The following is a 13614-nucleotide window of genomic DNA, read 5'->3' as shown; positions in this document are numbered from 1 at the left end:
CTGCCCATGCCCCCATCCTCAAGCCTGAGCTTCTGTGGTAGCATGGACCCATTGCCCATGTCTCCTACTTACTCAGTGGGAGTTTTCTGCAGGCCAAAGGTGGCAGGGCCCAGGCAGGACTCAGAGGTGGAGGCTGGCCATGCAGCCCCCTGAGCCTCCCTTGCACTGCCATAGAACTGTGGGCTGCCCTCCATCCTGGACGGACCTGGGCCCTTCACAGTCTTTGCCCCAAGCAATGAGGCTGTGGACAGCTTGCGTGATGGCCGCCTGATCTACCTCTTCACAGCGGTAAGCTCAGCGGGAGAAGGGGCTGCAGGTATGGGGGCACCAGGACCTCCACACTCCCCCACAGGTCCTCCAGGAGCCAAACCCTCTCTCCCCTGCCAGGGTCTCTCTAAACTGCAGGAGTTGGTGCGGTACCATATCTACAACCATGGCCAGGTGCAAGGTCTTTTCTCTGGGGGGTGGCCAGCTTGCACCCAGTAGGGCTGCCTGCAGGTTCTGGACTTCCCCGAGGCCCCATCTCTTCTCCATCTCTCCTCCCTTCGCATCTGTTCTGCTATAGCACAGAGCCTGGGGACCAAGGGAGTGGCTTTGAGCCTCCTGGGCAGGACTGGGCATGGCCCCAAGGTGTGGCCAGAGCCCAGCCTAAAGCCACACTGTCCCTCGCCCCAGCTGACTGTTGAGAAGCTCATCTCCAAAGGTCGGATCCTCACCATGGCGAACCAGGTCCTGGCTGTGAACATCTCTGAGGAGGTGAGGTGCATGGGCACCTGGGCGGATGGTGTGACTGGCAGTGACCAGCTGCCCACTTGGCCTCTCAGCCTTGTGTGCTCTGAGTCCCGTGGTGGGCAGGACACTGCTAGGCCCTGGTGGGGTCATGGGGAAGGAAGCAGGCAGAGATCAAATTCCTTTGCTGGAGCCCAGTGAGGGTGAAGGGGGAGTACTCCAAAGAGGAGTGTGGAGCACACAGTAGGGTTGCCCCATGTGGCAGAAGCCATGTGAGTAAGGGTCCGGAGGTTGGAGCAGTGTCGTTGGCCAGAGCTGAGGGAGAGGCGGCTGGCGTGGCAGGCGGGGACTTCAGTATCTCACTGAGCTGCCTGTCTGCTCTAACTGGGCTGCAGGGGTAGAGGCGGGCAGCCCCACTGGGCCAAGGTCAGCCAGGCTGGGGGTTGGCAGTGGGTCTCTGCCGCAGGGGCGCATCCTGCTGGGACCCGAGGGAGTCCCACTGCAGAGGGTAGACGTGCTGGCCGCCAATGGCGTGATCCACATGCTGGACGGCATCCTGCTGCCCCCGACCATCCTGCCCATCCTGCCCAAGCACTGCAGCGAGGAGCAGCACAAGATCGTGGCGGTGAGCCTCGCCTGCACAGCCAGGACCCTGCTCACTAACCCTCGTCAGCGCTGGAGCAGCGATCCTTTTCCCAGGCAGAGGTGTCAAGTCAGGGCTGGGCTGACGCCGGCTCTGAGGCCCTGTGGGAGACTCCCAAGGACCCACCTGTGCTTCCCCCACACTCACCCTCACCAGGACTATGATTCCATCCTTGAGATTTTTTTTTTTTTTTTTTTTTTTTTTTTTTTTTTTTTTTGAAGTAGGGTCTTGCTCTGTTGCCTAGGCTGGAGTGCAGTGGCACAATCCCAACTCACTGTGGCCTCTGCCTCCTGGGTTCAAGTGATTCTCCTGCCTCAGTCTTCCGAGCAGCTGGGATTACAGGCACTCACCATGCCTGGCTAATTTTTGTATTTTTAGTAGAGATGAGGTTTCACCATGTTGGCCAGGCTGGTCTTGAACCTCTGACCTCAGGTGATCCTCCCACCTTGGCCTCCCAAAGTGCTGGGATTACAGGTGTAAGCCACTGTGCCTGGCCTGAGATAACTCTTGCATCCTCCACCACTTCATCCCTTTTCACTCACTCTGTGCCTGCCTCTGGCCTCTCTGCTGTTTTCCAGAGACTCTAGCTCTGCCCAGCTCAGGGCCTCTGCCCCTGCTCTCCCCTGCCTAGAACACCAGTGCTGGACTTCCTGTGGTTGGCTCTTCTCATCCCCTAATCCCCACTCAATGTTCCCTTCTCTGGGTTTGCCGAGTAAATAAACGATGACTAACCCCTCTCCCCATCCCGCCCCTGCCCTACCCAGGGCTCCTGTGTGGACTGCCAAGCCCTGAACACCAGCATGTGTCCCCACAACAGTGTGAAACTGGTGAGCACCCCTTGGCCCAGCCCTCAGGGCCTCCTGACTGCCTGTTGAGGTTTCTGCCCTGGGTCACAGGGGTGGGAGGGGGAAGCAGAGGCTGGGAGGCTAGATCCGACCTGGAGGCTCAGTGCTTCACAGCCCCACTGGACCAGGGTGGGAGTTCTGGACCCAGGGGGCAGAGGTCCCTTGACCAGGGCTGCCTAGCAAAGGGGCTAACCCAGAACCCACACCCGCTGACTGGCTTTGCATGGCCCACCCAGGACATCTTCCCCAAGGAGTGTGTCTACATCCATGACCCAACTGGGCTCAATGTGCTAAAGAAGGGCTGTGCCAGTTACTGCAACCAAACCGTCACGGTGAGCAAGGGCATGGGTGCCCTCTCCCAGGTCACCTGGGCACCTGTTGCTCCTTGGGGGCCCCCAAGCTGGGGCTGAGTGGGCTACCTTCCTCAGAGGAAGCACTACAGCCTAACGGTGGAAAAAGGGTCCCAGAGAAACCTTATCCACTCCCTCACTCTGGAGATGGGGCCAGGGAGCAGAGGCAGCCTGGGCAGGGAGGTTTACTCTGGCCCCAGATGGTCTCTTGGACCTGCTCTGTCTCTTACAGGAACAAGGCTGCTGCAAAGGTTTTTTCGGGCCTGACTGCACACAGTGTCCTGGGGGCTTCTCCAACCCCTGCTATGGCAAAGGCAATGTGAGTCCCGTCCTCTCCTGGGGTGAGGTATGGGGAAGACAGGGACTGCTTCACCAGTTGGCCAGTGACTTGCTGTGTGTCTGGGCCAAGCCTGCCACTCTCTGGCCTTGGGGTCCTCACATCCAGGCAATGGAAAGTTGGATCAAATTATTTCTCATATTTTAATTAAAAATAATTAGAGAGGCCGGGTACAATGGCTCACACCTGTAATCCCAGCACATTGGGAGGCTGAGGCAGGTGGATCACTTGAGGTCAGGAGTTCAAGACCAGCCTGGTCAACATGGCAAAACCCTGTCTCTACTAAAAATACAAAAATTAGCCTGGTGTCATGGCACACATCCACAATCCCAGCTACTCAGGAGGCTGAGGCAGGAAAATCACTTGAACCTGGGAGGCAGAGGTTGCAGTGAGCCAAGATCGCTCCATTGCACTCTAGCCTGGGCAACAGAGTGAGATTCCATCTCAAAAAAAAAAAAAAAAAAAAAAAAATAATAATAATAATAATAGATAAGATAGATTTTTTTTGGCATTTATTTCCAAAAAGACTACTTGGCAGTAGTTTTCTTTTGTGTTCTGTTTTTACCACTTTGTAATATCAGGGTTACTTTAGCACCTGGCTATAGAACACAGGAGTTATGTGTTTCTGAATTGAGCAAATGTCACTCATAAAACCTCCAGGGCCAGGTGCCTTTTAGGGGATAGGTCTTTGGTGGCATCAGTGATTTTGAAGATCCCTTCCAGGATGAGCTCTCATGGGTAGCAAGAGCTCAGAGCCAGCCCATGAAAGGAGGGGGTGTTAGGAGAAGGGATGTAGAGTCCCTTTCCCATGACTGATCCTGCCTCCTGCTCACTCTGTAGTGCAGTGATGGGATCCAGGGCAACGGGGCCTGCCTCTGCTTCCCAGACTACAAGGGCATCGCCTGCCACATCTGCTCCAACCCAAACAAGCATGGAGATCAGTGCCAGGAAGGTGGGTCGTCCTGGCTCAGGCCATCTCCTAGGGAGAAAAAAGGTCTGGTTAGAAATGGATCTGGGGGTCTCAAGAAGGGAAATGAAGCCCCAGGAGGAGGGATGAAGGCCACGGGGAGTGGAGGAAGATTTGAGAACAGAAGGGAGATGCTGTCTGCTTCACCCATGCCAGGAAGGGAACTGTGGCTTAATTTAAAATATGTGGGACTTAGGCCAGACACACTGAAGAACTTCCTGATGGTGGTGTTGGGATCAGGGCAACTAGAATGGGATAATTGAAAGCTCAGAATGCCCCCCTCACATTTCATCTGCCTGCCCATTGAGTCTGAGATAACCTCTGATTTTTTCCTCCCTGAAGTCAAATCTGTACTGGCTGCCCCACTCCCTATATCCCCCAAATCCATCCTGGCTCCCAGCCAGCCCTGCCTCCTGCTTCTCAGTTTCCCTGCTCCCATCTACTCCCTACAGACTGCGGCTGTGTCCATGGTCTCTGCGACAACCGCCCAGGCAGTGGGGGGGTGTGCCAGCAGGGCACGTGTGCCCCCGGCTTCAGCGGCCGGTTCTGCAACGAGTCCATGGGAGACTGTGGGCCCACAGGGCTGGCCCAGCACTGCCACCTGCATGCCCGCTGTGTTAGCCAGGAGGGTGTTGCCAGGTGAGGACTCACATCTTCTGTCTGCTCCACCTGTGACCTTTCACACCTGAGGCTCACTGGCGCCTCCTCCTTCACCCACCCCCAGATGTCGCTGTCTTGATGGCTTTGAGGGTGATGGCTTCTCCTGCACACCCAGCAATCCCTGCTCCCACCCGGACCGTGGCGGCTGCTCAGAGAATGTCAGTCCCCTTGCTCCTTCCCTGGAGTTCTGACCTGGAGGCAGGAGGTGGGATGCCCTAGCCCTCTGCCTACGTTCCTGTGTCCCTGAGTTATTTGTCATGGCTCTCATAGGCTGAGTGTGTCCCTGGGTCCCTGGGCACCCACCACTGCACATGCCACAAAGGCTGGAGTGGGGATGGCCGCGTCTGTGTGGCTATTGATGAGTGTGAGCTGGACGTGAGAGGTGGCTGCCACGCCGATGCCCTCTGCAGCTATGTGGGCCCCGGGCAGGTGAGGTGCAGCAGAGAAGGGGTGGGAGCCTTGGTTCCGGGGGACTCTCTCCCTGCCCCATCTGACTCCTGGAATGCAGAGTCAGGTGCTCAGGGTCTGGAACCTCAGGTGCAGATGAGAACCCAGTGCTGACATGCTGAGTAGTGGCATCTGGGATTTGCTCCTTCATCCATCCGCTCATTACTTTCCCAGGTGTTATCAGGCACTTGTTCCATGCTAGTCCCTGTTCTAAACATAGGGAATACGACACTGAGCAAAGCAGGAAGAGCCCCTGCCCATGGGAGTGACCTCCCCAAAACTTTAGCCTCATGGAAATCCAGCCCCAGAACTTTGCAGTGTCTGAATCTAGTCACCGGAGCTTAGAACCTGGAGCCTTCCATGCAGAGCATTTCAGGACTGGTGAACCAGTGTTCAGCCAGGCATTGAAGACTGTCTAACGTGCCAAGTGGGAGGCCAGGCCTGGCTGGTCAGGGTCAGCCTCTGCATGGCCAGGCCTGTGGGGCTCCCTGTTCTCCCAACTCCAAGGTGGCCTCTGGGCACCAGCACGTGGGGCCTTAGCAGTAAGAACTGACAGGTGTAACAGCTGGAGCTCCAAACCCCATTAGGGCCTTAATTCAGAACAGAGGTGTTGAATGCACCAGTGAGATGCCCCCAACGTGCAAACAAGGGCACCTGAGATCTGAGGGGTCTCACCAGTCACTCACCTGCAATGTAGACAAGCCCAGGGGCACTGGCATTTGGTTGGGGGACCAGAGCAGCTGAGTAGAGTGACAGGGGTGGAGGTGGGATCTGAGCCACTATCCTGGGGCTGGCCTTGGCAGATGCCTACCCACTTGCCACAAACTGTTAGCCTCAATGGCCCTGGCAGGGTCCCAGGCTCCAAGTGTAGGGGCACCAAGTCTCCACGGACACTTCTCTGCTAATGCTCTCACCTCCGTGGACTCATCCTGAGAGCCAGTCTCCCCTTAGGGCCTCTGTCTCCCCATCTGGAGCACAGATCTCCGAGAGTAGGGCTGGGAGAAGTTCCTCTGGGCTCTGGACAGGCCTCCCTGGGGGCAGTGCCCAGAGAGAGCCAAGTAATGGAGGAAGAAAGGGTTGGATGCTCATCATGAGACAAGGCCGTCTGTTCCTAACCTCTCCAGAGCCGATGTACCTGCAAGCTGGGCTTTGCCGGGGACGGCTACCAGTGCAGCCCCATCGACCCCTGCCGGGCAGGCAATGGTGGCTGCCATGGCCTGGTAAGGGAGTGCAAGGCTCAGAGCCCTGGGGAGGCTTTCTGGGGTGGGCCTAGGCTGCAGCTCTCTCCTTCCCTCCCCATCTCTGGGTGTCTCTCTGTATACTGTCAGGATTAAGATCTTTCTAAACTTCAAATCCAACCATGTCACTCCTGTCCCGCTTCACCTGCCCCTGCCCAGCCTCCTCTCTCTGTTCCACTCCTGCCCCGCTTCCATTGTCCTTGGCTGTGCTGAGCTCCTTGCTGTCCCCTGCCCTTGCTCCACCCTACCACACCCCTGCCTCTGCGAGCCGCACCTGGGCCTGGCTAGCTCCTCCTGCTCTCAGCTCTGGCTCCAGAGGATACAAGGCCTCCTGGGTGCTCCCGCAGCCCTGAGCTCCCTCGTATCCACCTGGTGTGGGTAATGCTCGTGTCAAATGCCCAGTAATCCTGGGGAGCAGGGCTAGGCACACCGAAGGAGCGCTACCAACACAGACTGGGTGGCTCCAGAGCAAGGGGCAGGGGCTGGGGCTGGGTGGCTGGACAGGCAGAAAGATGGGGGAGGGAGGGACCCAGCTGCCATCTGGGTCTGAATGGAGGCCCTTTCTCACTCCCACCCCAGGCCACCTGCCGGGCAGTGGGGGGAGGTCAGCGGGTCTGCACGTGCCCCCCTGGCTTTGGGGGTGATGGCTTCAGCTGTTATGGAGACATCTTCTGGGTAAGGGGTGCTCAGACTCGTTTTCTGTCTTCTCTGTGCTTGGGGAGGAGCCCTCTCCGGCACCTCAGGTGGGAAAGGGGCACTGCTCAGGAACCGTGGTGGGGAAGGGCTTGAATTTGCCCTTGGTCATGTGACCTCAGCCTTTTCCCTTCCCTTAGGAGCTGGAGGCAAATGCCCACTTCTCCGTCTTCTACCAGTGGTTTAAGGTAGGACAGGGCAGAATGCTGGGGTTGAGGGTTTAAATCCAGGAGGCCTGCCTGGCTGGAGGGGTGCCATATAACATCTCCAAGAGTGGGAGGTTGGGGGCAGGCCTGGAGCCTAGAGCAGAGAATCTGAAGATGATGGCTGCCTTCCTCACTCCTCCTGCCCCTACTCTCTGTGTGCATGCAGAGTGCCGGCATCACGCTTCCTGCCGATCGCCAAGTCACAGCCCTAGTGCCCTCCGAGGCTGCCGTCCGTCAGCTGAACCCTGAGGAGCGAGCTTTCTGGTTGCAGCCAAGGATGCTGCCGAGCCTGGTCAGGTGGGACTGCCATTGCCAGGCTGTGGGAGGGGGCTTCCTTGTGGGACTCAGCCCCTCCCTAGCGAGTCCTCAGCCTGGCAGGCACTCACCCCTTGGGGTGGGCCCAGTCCCAAAGGTCTCTGTAAGTTACACTAATCTGATTCCATGACCCCCCCAAACTGTGCCCTGTCAGGGCCCATTTTCTCCAGGGTGCACTCTTCGAGGAGGAGCTGGCCCGGCTGGGTGGGCAGGAAGTGGCCACCCTGAACCCCACCACACGATGGGAGATTCGCAACATTAGTGGGGTATGTGGTGAACTCTGGGCAGAAAAGGGGACGGGAGGGCATGGAAGGGAGCCTGAGTGGCTGTAGGCTGTCCCACATCAGGGGCCCCATGGGATGAGATTGGGGTCCCCTCACCCTGCCCAGAGCCGGGCTCAAAGGATGTGCTCAGGACGCACTGCTGATCGGCACTGAGTCTCTGGGCCAGGAGTGACTGCCTGTAAGGGCTGTCTATCCATCTGAGTCTGCACATGCACAAGCGCCCCTCTCACCATGGACCCTGTGGAGAGTCTGTGTGCCCAACTGGTGGATCCTGAGTCTGACTCAGGATCAGAGTCAGTTCCTGGGAGCAGCTTCTGTGCAGGACCCAGCTCATGGGCCAGCCTGCGGACCACCTGTGGGTGCCTATGTGCCCGGCAGTCTCTCTGTTGGGGCTGTCCCACCTTTAAGGGTCTATCTGTGCCCACCTGTGGTTAAGCTCTGCTGCTGCCTTCCAGAGGGTCTGGGTGCAGAATGCCAGCGTGGACGTGGCTGACCTCCTTGCCACCAATGGTGTCCTACACATCCTCAGCCAGGTACAGCAGGAGGGTGTGTGCAGGCAGCCTCGCAGGCAGCCTGTGAAGCAATGATATGCTGACCAGGCCCTGTGCTCTGTACCAGGTCTTACTGCCCCCCCGAGGGGATGTGCCCAGTGGGCAGGGGTTGCTGCAGCAGCTGGACTTGGTGCCTGCCTTCAGCCTCTTCCGGGAGTTGCTGCAGGTAAGGAAGGCTGGCAAGAGGGGACGTGCCTGCTCAGGGGACACTGTGCCCCAGGTCCAGAGGGAACTGGTTGGCTCCCAGTGTCAGGACTGACAACTAATATGCCCATCCCTGACCTCCACCCCATCCCTAGCGCCATAGGTTGGTGTCCCAGATTGAGGCTGCCACTGCCTACACCATCTTTGTGCCCACCAACCGCTCCCTGGAGGCTCAGGGCAACAGCAGCCACCTGGTGAGGCCATGGGGCTGGGGCAATGGCGGGAGGGCAAAGGCACAGAGAGCGAGCCTCCCATCCCACCATGAAGGGACACGGTGGGTGCGGCATGCCGTCCAGGGCACTTGTTATCCTGGAGTCCCCTGACTTCTCTCCTTCTCTCCCAGGACGCAGACACGGTGCGGCACCATGTGGTCCTGGGGGAGGCCCTCTCCATGGAAACCTTGCGGAAGGGTGGACACCGCAACTCCCTCCTGGGCCCCGCCCACTGGATCGTCTTCTACAACCACAGTGGCCAGGTTTGGGGGTCAGGGAGCAAGGAGACCCTAGCCTGGGCCCCTATCCCTGAAGATCCCTTCCGTTTGGAGTGTCCCCAGCTGTGAGCCTCCAACCTCCAACCTCTGCTCCAGGGAGTCCCCAGCCCTGGAGTACCGCCTGACCTTATAGCCCTGCCAGGTGAGGGTGGTGGGTGGGTGGACTCAGCCTCCATCCCTCTCCCCAGCCTGAGGTGAACCATGTGCCACTGGAAGGTCCCATGCTGGAGGCCCCTGGCCGCTCGCTGATTGGCCTGTCAGGGGTCCTGACGGTGGGCTCAAGTCGCTGCCTGCATAGCCACGCTGAGGCCCTCAGGGTGAGAGGCTGGGGCCAGAGAAAGGCCAGCACGCAAGTTCAGAGCTGGGAGCTGCTGGCTGGCCTGACTGGTGGGGAGGAGCGCATGGGTCAGCCTGTCCTGGAGGAAGGGCAGGGATCCAGGCCTGGACTGCCTGATGCCCCACCTTTTTTCCCTCTAGGAGAAATGTGTAAACTGCACCAGGAAATTCCGCTGCACTCAGGGCTTCCAGCTGCAGGTGAGACTGGGCTTAGCGTAGCTCTGTCCCTGCGTTGCCTGCCCTCACTTCTTCCAAGGTGCCCAATCCCCTCACCCTCCAGCCCAGCTTTGTTTGGCCCAGGCCTCCAGGCACAGGGAACTGGGTGGCTGACGTCCCCATAGAGGCCTGGAGGGCTGGCGTGGTTCTACTGAGGGGAGACTCCCTCAGACTTGCGGCCTGAGGCTTGGATCCTGTCTGCCCTCTCCCATCGGTCTGCCTGTCTTGGTCCCTCTCTGACCCTTCTGCTGTTCTGCTCATCTGCCTGACACCTGTAGTCCATCTGTCTGTCTCCCCATTCATTGCCCTGCCCCTGCCCGAGCCATTGCTGACCCCTCCTGCCTGTCCCCATTTCCAGGACACACCCAGGAAGAGCTGTGTCTACCGATCTGGCTTCTCCTTCTCCCGGGGCTGCTCTTACACATGTGCCAAGAAGATCCAGGTTTGCCCCAAGCCTGTCCAGAGAGAAGGAGGTGGGAGTGGGTGGGGCCCAGGGGGGAGCCCAGTTTGGATCTTAAGGGCAGAAACTGGGCTGGGACTAGGGTGAGGCCAGAACCCAGAAGAAGGAGAGGGGAGAGAGGTCTGAAGTCAGAGGGCTACTGTTTGTCCCTGTGTCCACTCCCCCGGGGGAGGGAGTGGAGACAGGGAGAGGAAGAAAGGGCAGTCTGGAGCTGGCTCCGTCAGCCAAACCCCAGAGGCAGCAACTGGGCCTGGCTCGGCCCCTCACTGTGGGATCTGGGTGCAGCTCTTCCTTGCTTGAGCCTCAGTTTCCCCACCCTGCCAGAGGGAGGGTTTTAGGAGGCATCTCTGTGTCTCTTTCGGCTCTGAGTTGCTCGTCCCTGGGTCTGGGGTTCTGAGGGGCTTTGCTCCGTGGCTCTGTGGCCCCGAGATACCCCCGTTCCCCTTCCCCCGACACCTTGCTAGGCCTCTCTCACCCTCTCTTCCACCCCCAACACCGACAGGTGCCAGACTGCTGTCCTGGTTTCTTTGGCACGCTGTGTGAGCCATGCCCAGGAGGCCTGGGGGGGGTGTGCTCGGGCCATGGGCAGTGCCAGGACAGGTTCCTCGGCAGCGGGGAGTGCCACTGCCATGAGGGCTTCCATGGAACGGCCTGTGAGATGTGTGAGCTGGGCCGCTACGGGCCCAACTGCACCGGAGGTGAGGACTGGGGAGGGATGGGGATGGGCTTCCTGGCAGCAGAGAGCAGCCTGGAGACCCCAGCCGGGACAAGATGGAGGCACTGGGACACTCCTGTTCTCCTTTATCCCACTGCAGTGTGTGACTGTGCCCATGGGCTGTGCCAGGAGGGGCTGCAAGGGGATGGAAGCTGTGTCTGTAACGTGGGCTGGCAGGGCCTCCGCTGTGACCAGAGTGAGTGGGTCCCAAGGGGGAGGGGGCAGATGGCTACTGAGGAGGCTGTTCCTGGGTCTGAATGACCAGAGTCATCCTCCTGCCCCCCAGAAATCACCAGTCCTCAGTGCCCTAGGAAGTGCGACCCCAATGCCAAGTGAGTAGGCCCAGCCTGAGGCAGGTGGGTGAGTGGCGGGGAGCCTGGGGGTCAAGGCACGGCTGGACAGGCATGGGCTCAGCCACTACCACCTCTCCCAGCTGTGTGCAGGACTCGGCCGGAGCCTCCACCTGCGCCTGTGCTGCGGGATACTCCGGCAATGGCGTCTTCTGTTCAGGTCCAGCCACGTGGATGCCAAGAGCCCTCTCTGAACTTTTGGGGTGGCTGTCCCCACAGAGCCCCCTTCATTTCCTGTAGGCCCAGCCCCCCTCACTGTCCCATCTTGGGACTCACCCTTCCCTCTGACTTTTTCCTTTCTCTCATGCCCTCCTCTCCTGTCCTGCCCCTGGCCCCATGCCTACTCCTAAGGACTCTTTGGGACCATCTCCCCCTAGAGGTGGACCCCTGTGCCCATGGCCATGGAGGCTGCTCCCCTCATGCCAACTGTACCAAGGTGGCACCCGGGCAGCGGACATGTACCTGCCAGGATGGCTACATGGGCGACGGGGAGCTGTGCCAGGGTGAGACTAGGCCCCCAACCTGGGTTGTATGTGGGGCTAGGGGTCTGGCTTCAGTGATCTGAGTCAGATTAGGAAGGGCTGAGGGGCATGTGGGACTTGTGGGGACTGGGGGTGCTGGGAGAGGAGGGGGGTGGGACAGATGGTACAGAGGACAGATGAAGGGGGTCCTCTAAGGGCCACCCCCATCCCAGTGTCTCTTCCCCCAGAAATTAACAGCTGTCTCATCCACCACGGGGGCTGCCACATTCATGCTGAGTGCATCCCCACTGGCCCCCAGCAGGTCAGCATGGCAGGGTTGGACTCGGGGGGTCATGCCATGCCCTCACAGGATGGGGCCTCCCTTCAGGGCAGGCCCAGGGAGGGGGTGACCCTTTTACACAGGGTGCTGGCCAGCTGTTGGCTCCCAGCAGCCCCACTGATCAAGACTGGGGACAGGTCTCCTGCAGCTGCCGCCAGGGTTACAGTGGGGATGGCATCCGGACCTGCGAGCTCCTGGACCCCTGCTCTAAGGTCAGGCACCTAGTCCCGCCCTCCTTCACTGAGGAGGAGAGGGGACTGAGGCAGGAACCAGCCCTCCTCACCTCCAGCAGGGTCCTAAGGGCCTCTGCAGGGTGGGCTATGCTCCCCTGAAGCTCGAGTTTGATCAGTAGCAAATAGGATCTAGGGGGCTGAGCAGGGGCCTTCATGGCCTCTTTCACAGGGCTGAGTGGGATAGAGAAGTCCTGGAAGCCACTGATACCTTCCTCTCCTGTCCCTGCCTCAGAACAATGGAGGTTGCAGTCCATATGCCACCTGCAAAAGCACAGGGGATGGCCAGAGGACATGTACCTGCGACACAGCCAACACTGTGGGGGACGGCCTCACCTGCCGTGCCCGAGTCGGCCTGGTAATGATGCCCAAGTCAGACTCCTGATCTGGTCTTGCCTGTGCCCCATGGGCCTGACCCGTGGTCTTGGCAAAGCCCCGATTTGATCCTGATCCTGGCCCTGACCATGACACTGAGCCTGACCTCTGACTGTACCTGGGCCTGACCCCAGCTATGACCCATGAAACTAGCCCTGACCCCAACTCAGACCCCGCGGCTTTCCTTTCCTCATGTCTGCCTTGGCTAGACCTTGGGCTGCAGGTGCTGGGACAGGCACCAGGCCCTGAATGGGGGCTGCCCCAAATCTGAGCTGACCCTCGCCCCCCCAGGAGCTCCTGAGGGATAAGCATGCCTCATTCTTCAGCCTCCGCCTCCTGGTGAGTGGCCAGCTTGGGCCTCTGTGACCTGCAAGTCCCACCCGTCTCTGGGCTTCTGTTCCCGTCTGGTCAGGGGGTTGGCTGGTTTGTTCTCTCTGAGTCCAAGTCTTCCCCAGGAGATCCATGGAGGCCTCAGGCTTCTCCCCTTCCACTCACGCTGTTGCTGCCTCTCTCAGGAATACAAGGAGCTCAAGGGCGATGGGCCTTTCACCATCTTCGTGCCGCACGCAGATCTAATGAGCAACCTGTCGCAGGTATGCAGCCCCCAGAGCGACGCTGGGCAGGGCTGGGCGCTCTGGTGGTGGCCCTGCGTGGGCTGAGGCGACAGTCAGGGACCCCACTCCCCTTGCGACTCCGCCCCAGGATGAGCTGGCCCGGATTCGCGCTCATCGCCAGCTGGTGTTTCGCTACCACGTGGTTGGCTGCCGGCGGCTGCGGAGCGAGGACCTGCTGGAGCAGGGGTATGCCACAGCGCTCTCGGGGCACCCACTGCGCTTCAGCGAGAGGGAGGTGAGCCCCGGCTCTGGCCTGCCTCGCCCCGCCCCTGCGCGCCTGTGCCCAGGCCCCACGTAGTCAAGACCCTCACCTCCCCCAGCCAGGAGGCGCCTCGCGGAGACAGAGCTGAGTCCAGCCCCAGACACCGCCCCCGACCCGGCCCTCGCCCACTGCCATGGGCCTGTCCTGCCCAGGGCCCTTACGTCCTTCTGAGGACTGAGTCCCGCCCCCTGCCCTGACTCCGCCCCAGACCCCGCCCACCTCTTGTCCTGGTCCCGAACCTGGGACTGCCTGCACCCTAAGACTCGCCCAACCCAGGCTCCGCCCACACCTCAGGC

At 59.9% G+C, this 13614-nt stretch overlaps 1 protein-coding gene across 6 annotated transcripts in view; it reads left to right on the top strand.

The window, feature by feature from the left end:
- The window catches only part of STAB1 (stabilin 1), a 29288-nt gene that overhangs the window by 10380 nt on the left and 5294 nt on the right, over positions 1 to 13614 (top strand). For all 6 annotated transcript variants that reach the window (XM_010365005.2, XM_010365006.2, XM_030930807.1 and 3 more), the window contains 34 exons: positions 175 to 288; positions 388 to 441; positions 676 to 756; positions 1196 to 1354; positions 2137 to 2199; positions 2454 to 2549; positions 2800 to 2886; positions 3745 to 3856; positions 4324 to 4510; positions 4596 to 4689; positions 4802 to 4960; positions 6103 to 6198; positions 6796 to 6891; positions 7050 to 7097; positions 7282 to 7412; positions 7585 to 7696; positions 8170 to 8247; positions 8333 to 8431; positions 8565 to 8663; positions 8813 to 8944; positions 9148 to 9276; positions 9437 to 9493; positions 9870 to 9953; positions 10474 to 10669; positions 10787 to 10882; positions 10973 to 11018; positions 11120 to 11196; positions 11414 to 11539; positions 11746 to 11819; positions 11975 to 12049; positions 12303 to 12425; positions 12734 to 12781; positions 12958 to 13035; positions 13145 to 13291. In XM_010365005.2, the coding sequence (XP_010363307.1) occupies positions 175 to 288; positions 388 to 441; positions 676 to 756; positions 1196 to 1354; positions 2137 to 2199; positions 2454 to 2549; positions 2800 to 2886; positions 3745 to 3856; positions 4324 to 4510; positions 4596 to 4689; positions 4802 to 4960; positions 6103 to 6198; positions 6796 to 6891; positions 7050 to 7097; positions 7282 to 7412; positions 7585 to 7696; positions 8170 to 8247; positions 8333 to 8431; positions 8565 to 8663; positions 8813 to 8944; positions 9148 to 9276; positions 9437 to 9493; positions 9870 to 9953; positions 10474 to 10669; positions 10787 to 10882; positions 10973 to 11018; positions 11120 to 11196; positions 11414 to 11539; positions 11746 to 11819; positions 11975 to 12049; positions 12303 to 12425; positions 12734 to 12781; positions 12958 to 13035; positions 13145 to 13291 (3453 nt within the window). The remainder of the gene's footprint in view (positions 1 to 174; positions 289 to 387; positions 442 to 675; positions 757 to 1195; positions 1355 to 2136; positions 2200 to 2453; positions 2550 to 2799; positions 2887 to 3744; positions 3857 to 4323; positions 4511 to 4595; positions 4690 to 4801; positions 4961 to 6102; positions 6199 to 6795; positions 6892 to 7049; positions 7098 to 7281; positions 7413 to 7584; positions 7697 to 8169; positions 8248 to 8332; positions 8432 to 8564; positions 8664 to 8812; positions 8945 to 9147; positions 9277 to 9436; positions 9494 to 9869; positions 9954 to 10473; positions 10670 to 10786; positions 10883 to 10972; positions 11019 to 11119; positions 11197 to 11413; positions 11540 to 11745; positions 11820 to 11974; positions 12050 to 12302; positions 12426 to 12733; positions 12782 to 12957; positions 13036 to 13144; positions 13292 to 13614) is intronic.

Source organism: Rhinopithecus roxellana, chromosome 1, assembly GCF_007565055.1.
Source record: "Rhinopithecus roxellana isolate Shanxi Qingling chromosome 1, ASM756505v1, whole genome shotgun sequence".
Classification (NCBI taxonomy): domain Eukaryota; kingdom Metazoa; phylum Chordata; class Mammalia; order Primates; family Cercopithecidae; genus Rhinopithecus; species Rhinopithecus roxellana.
This window is presented reverse-complemented; position numbering and strand designations above follow the sequence as displayed.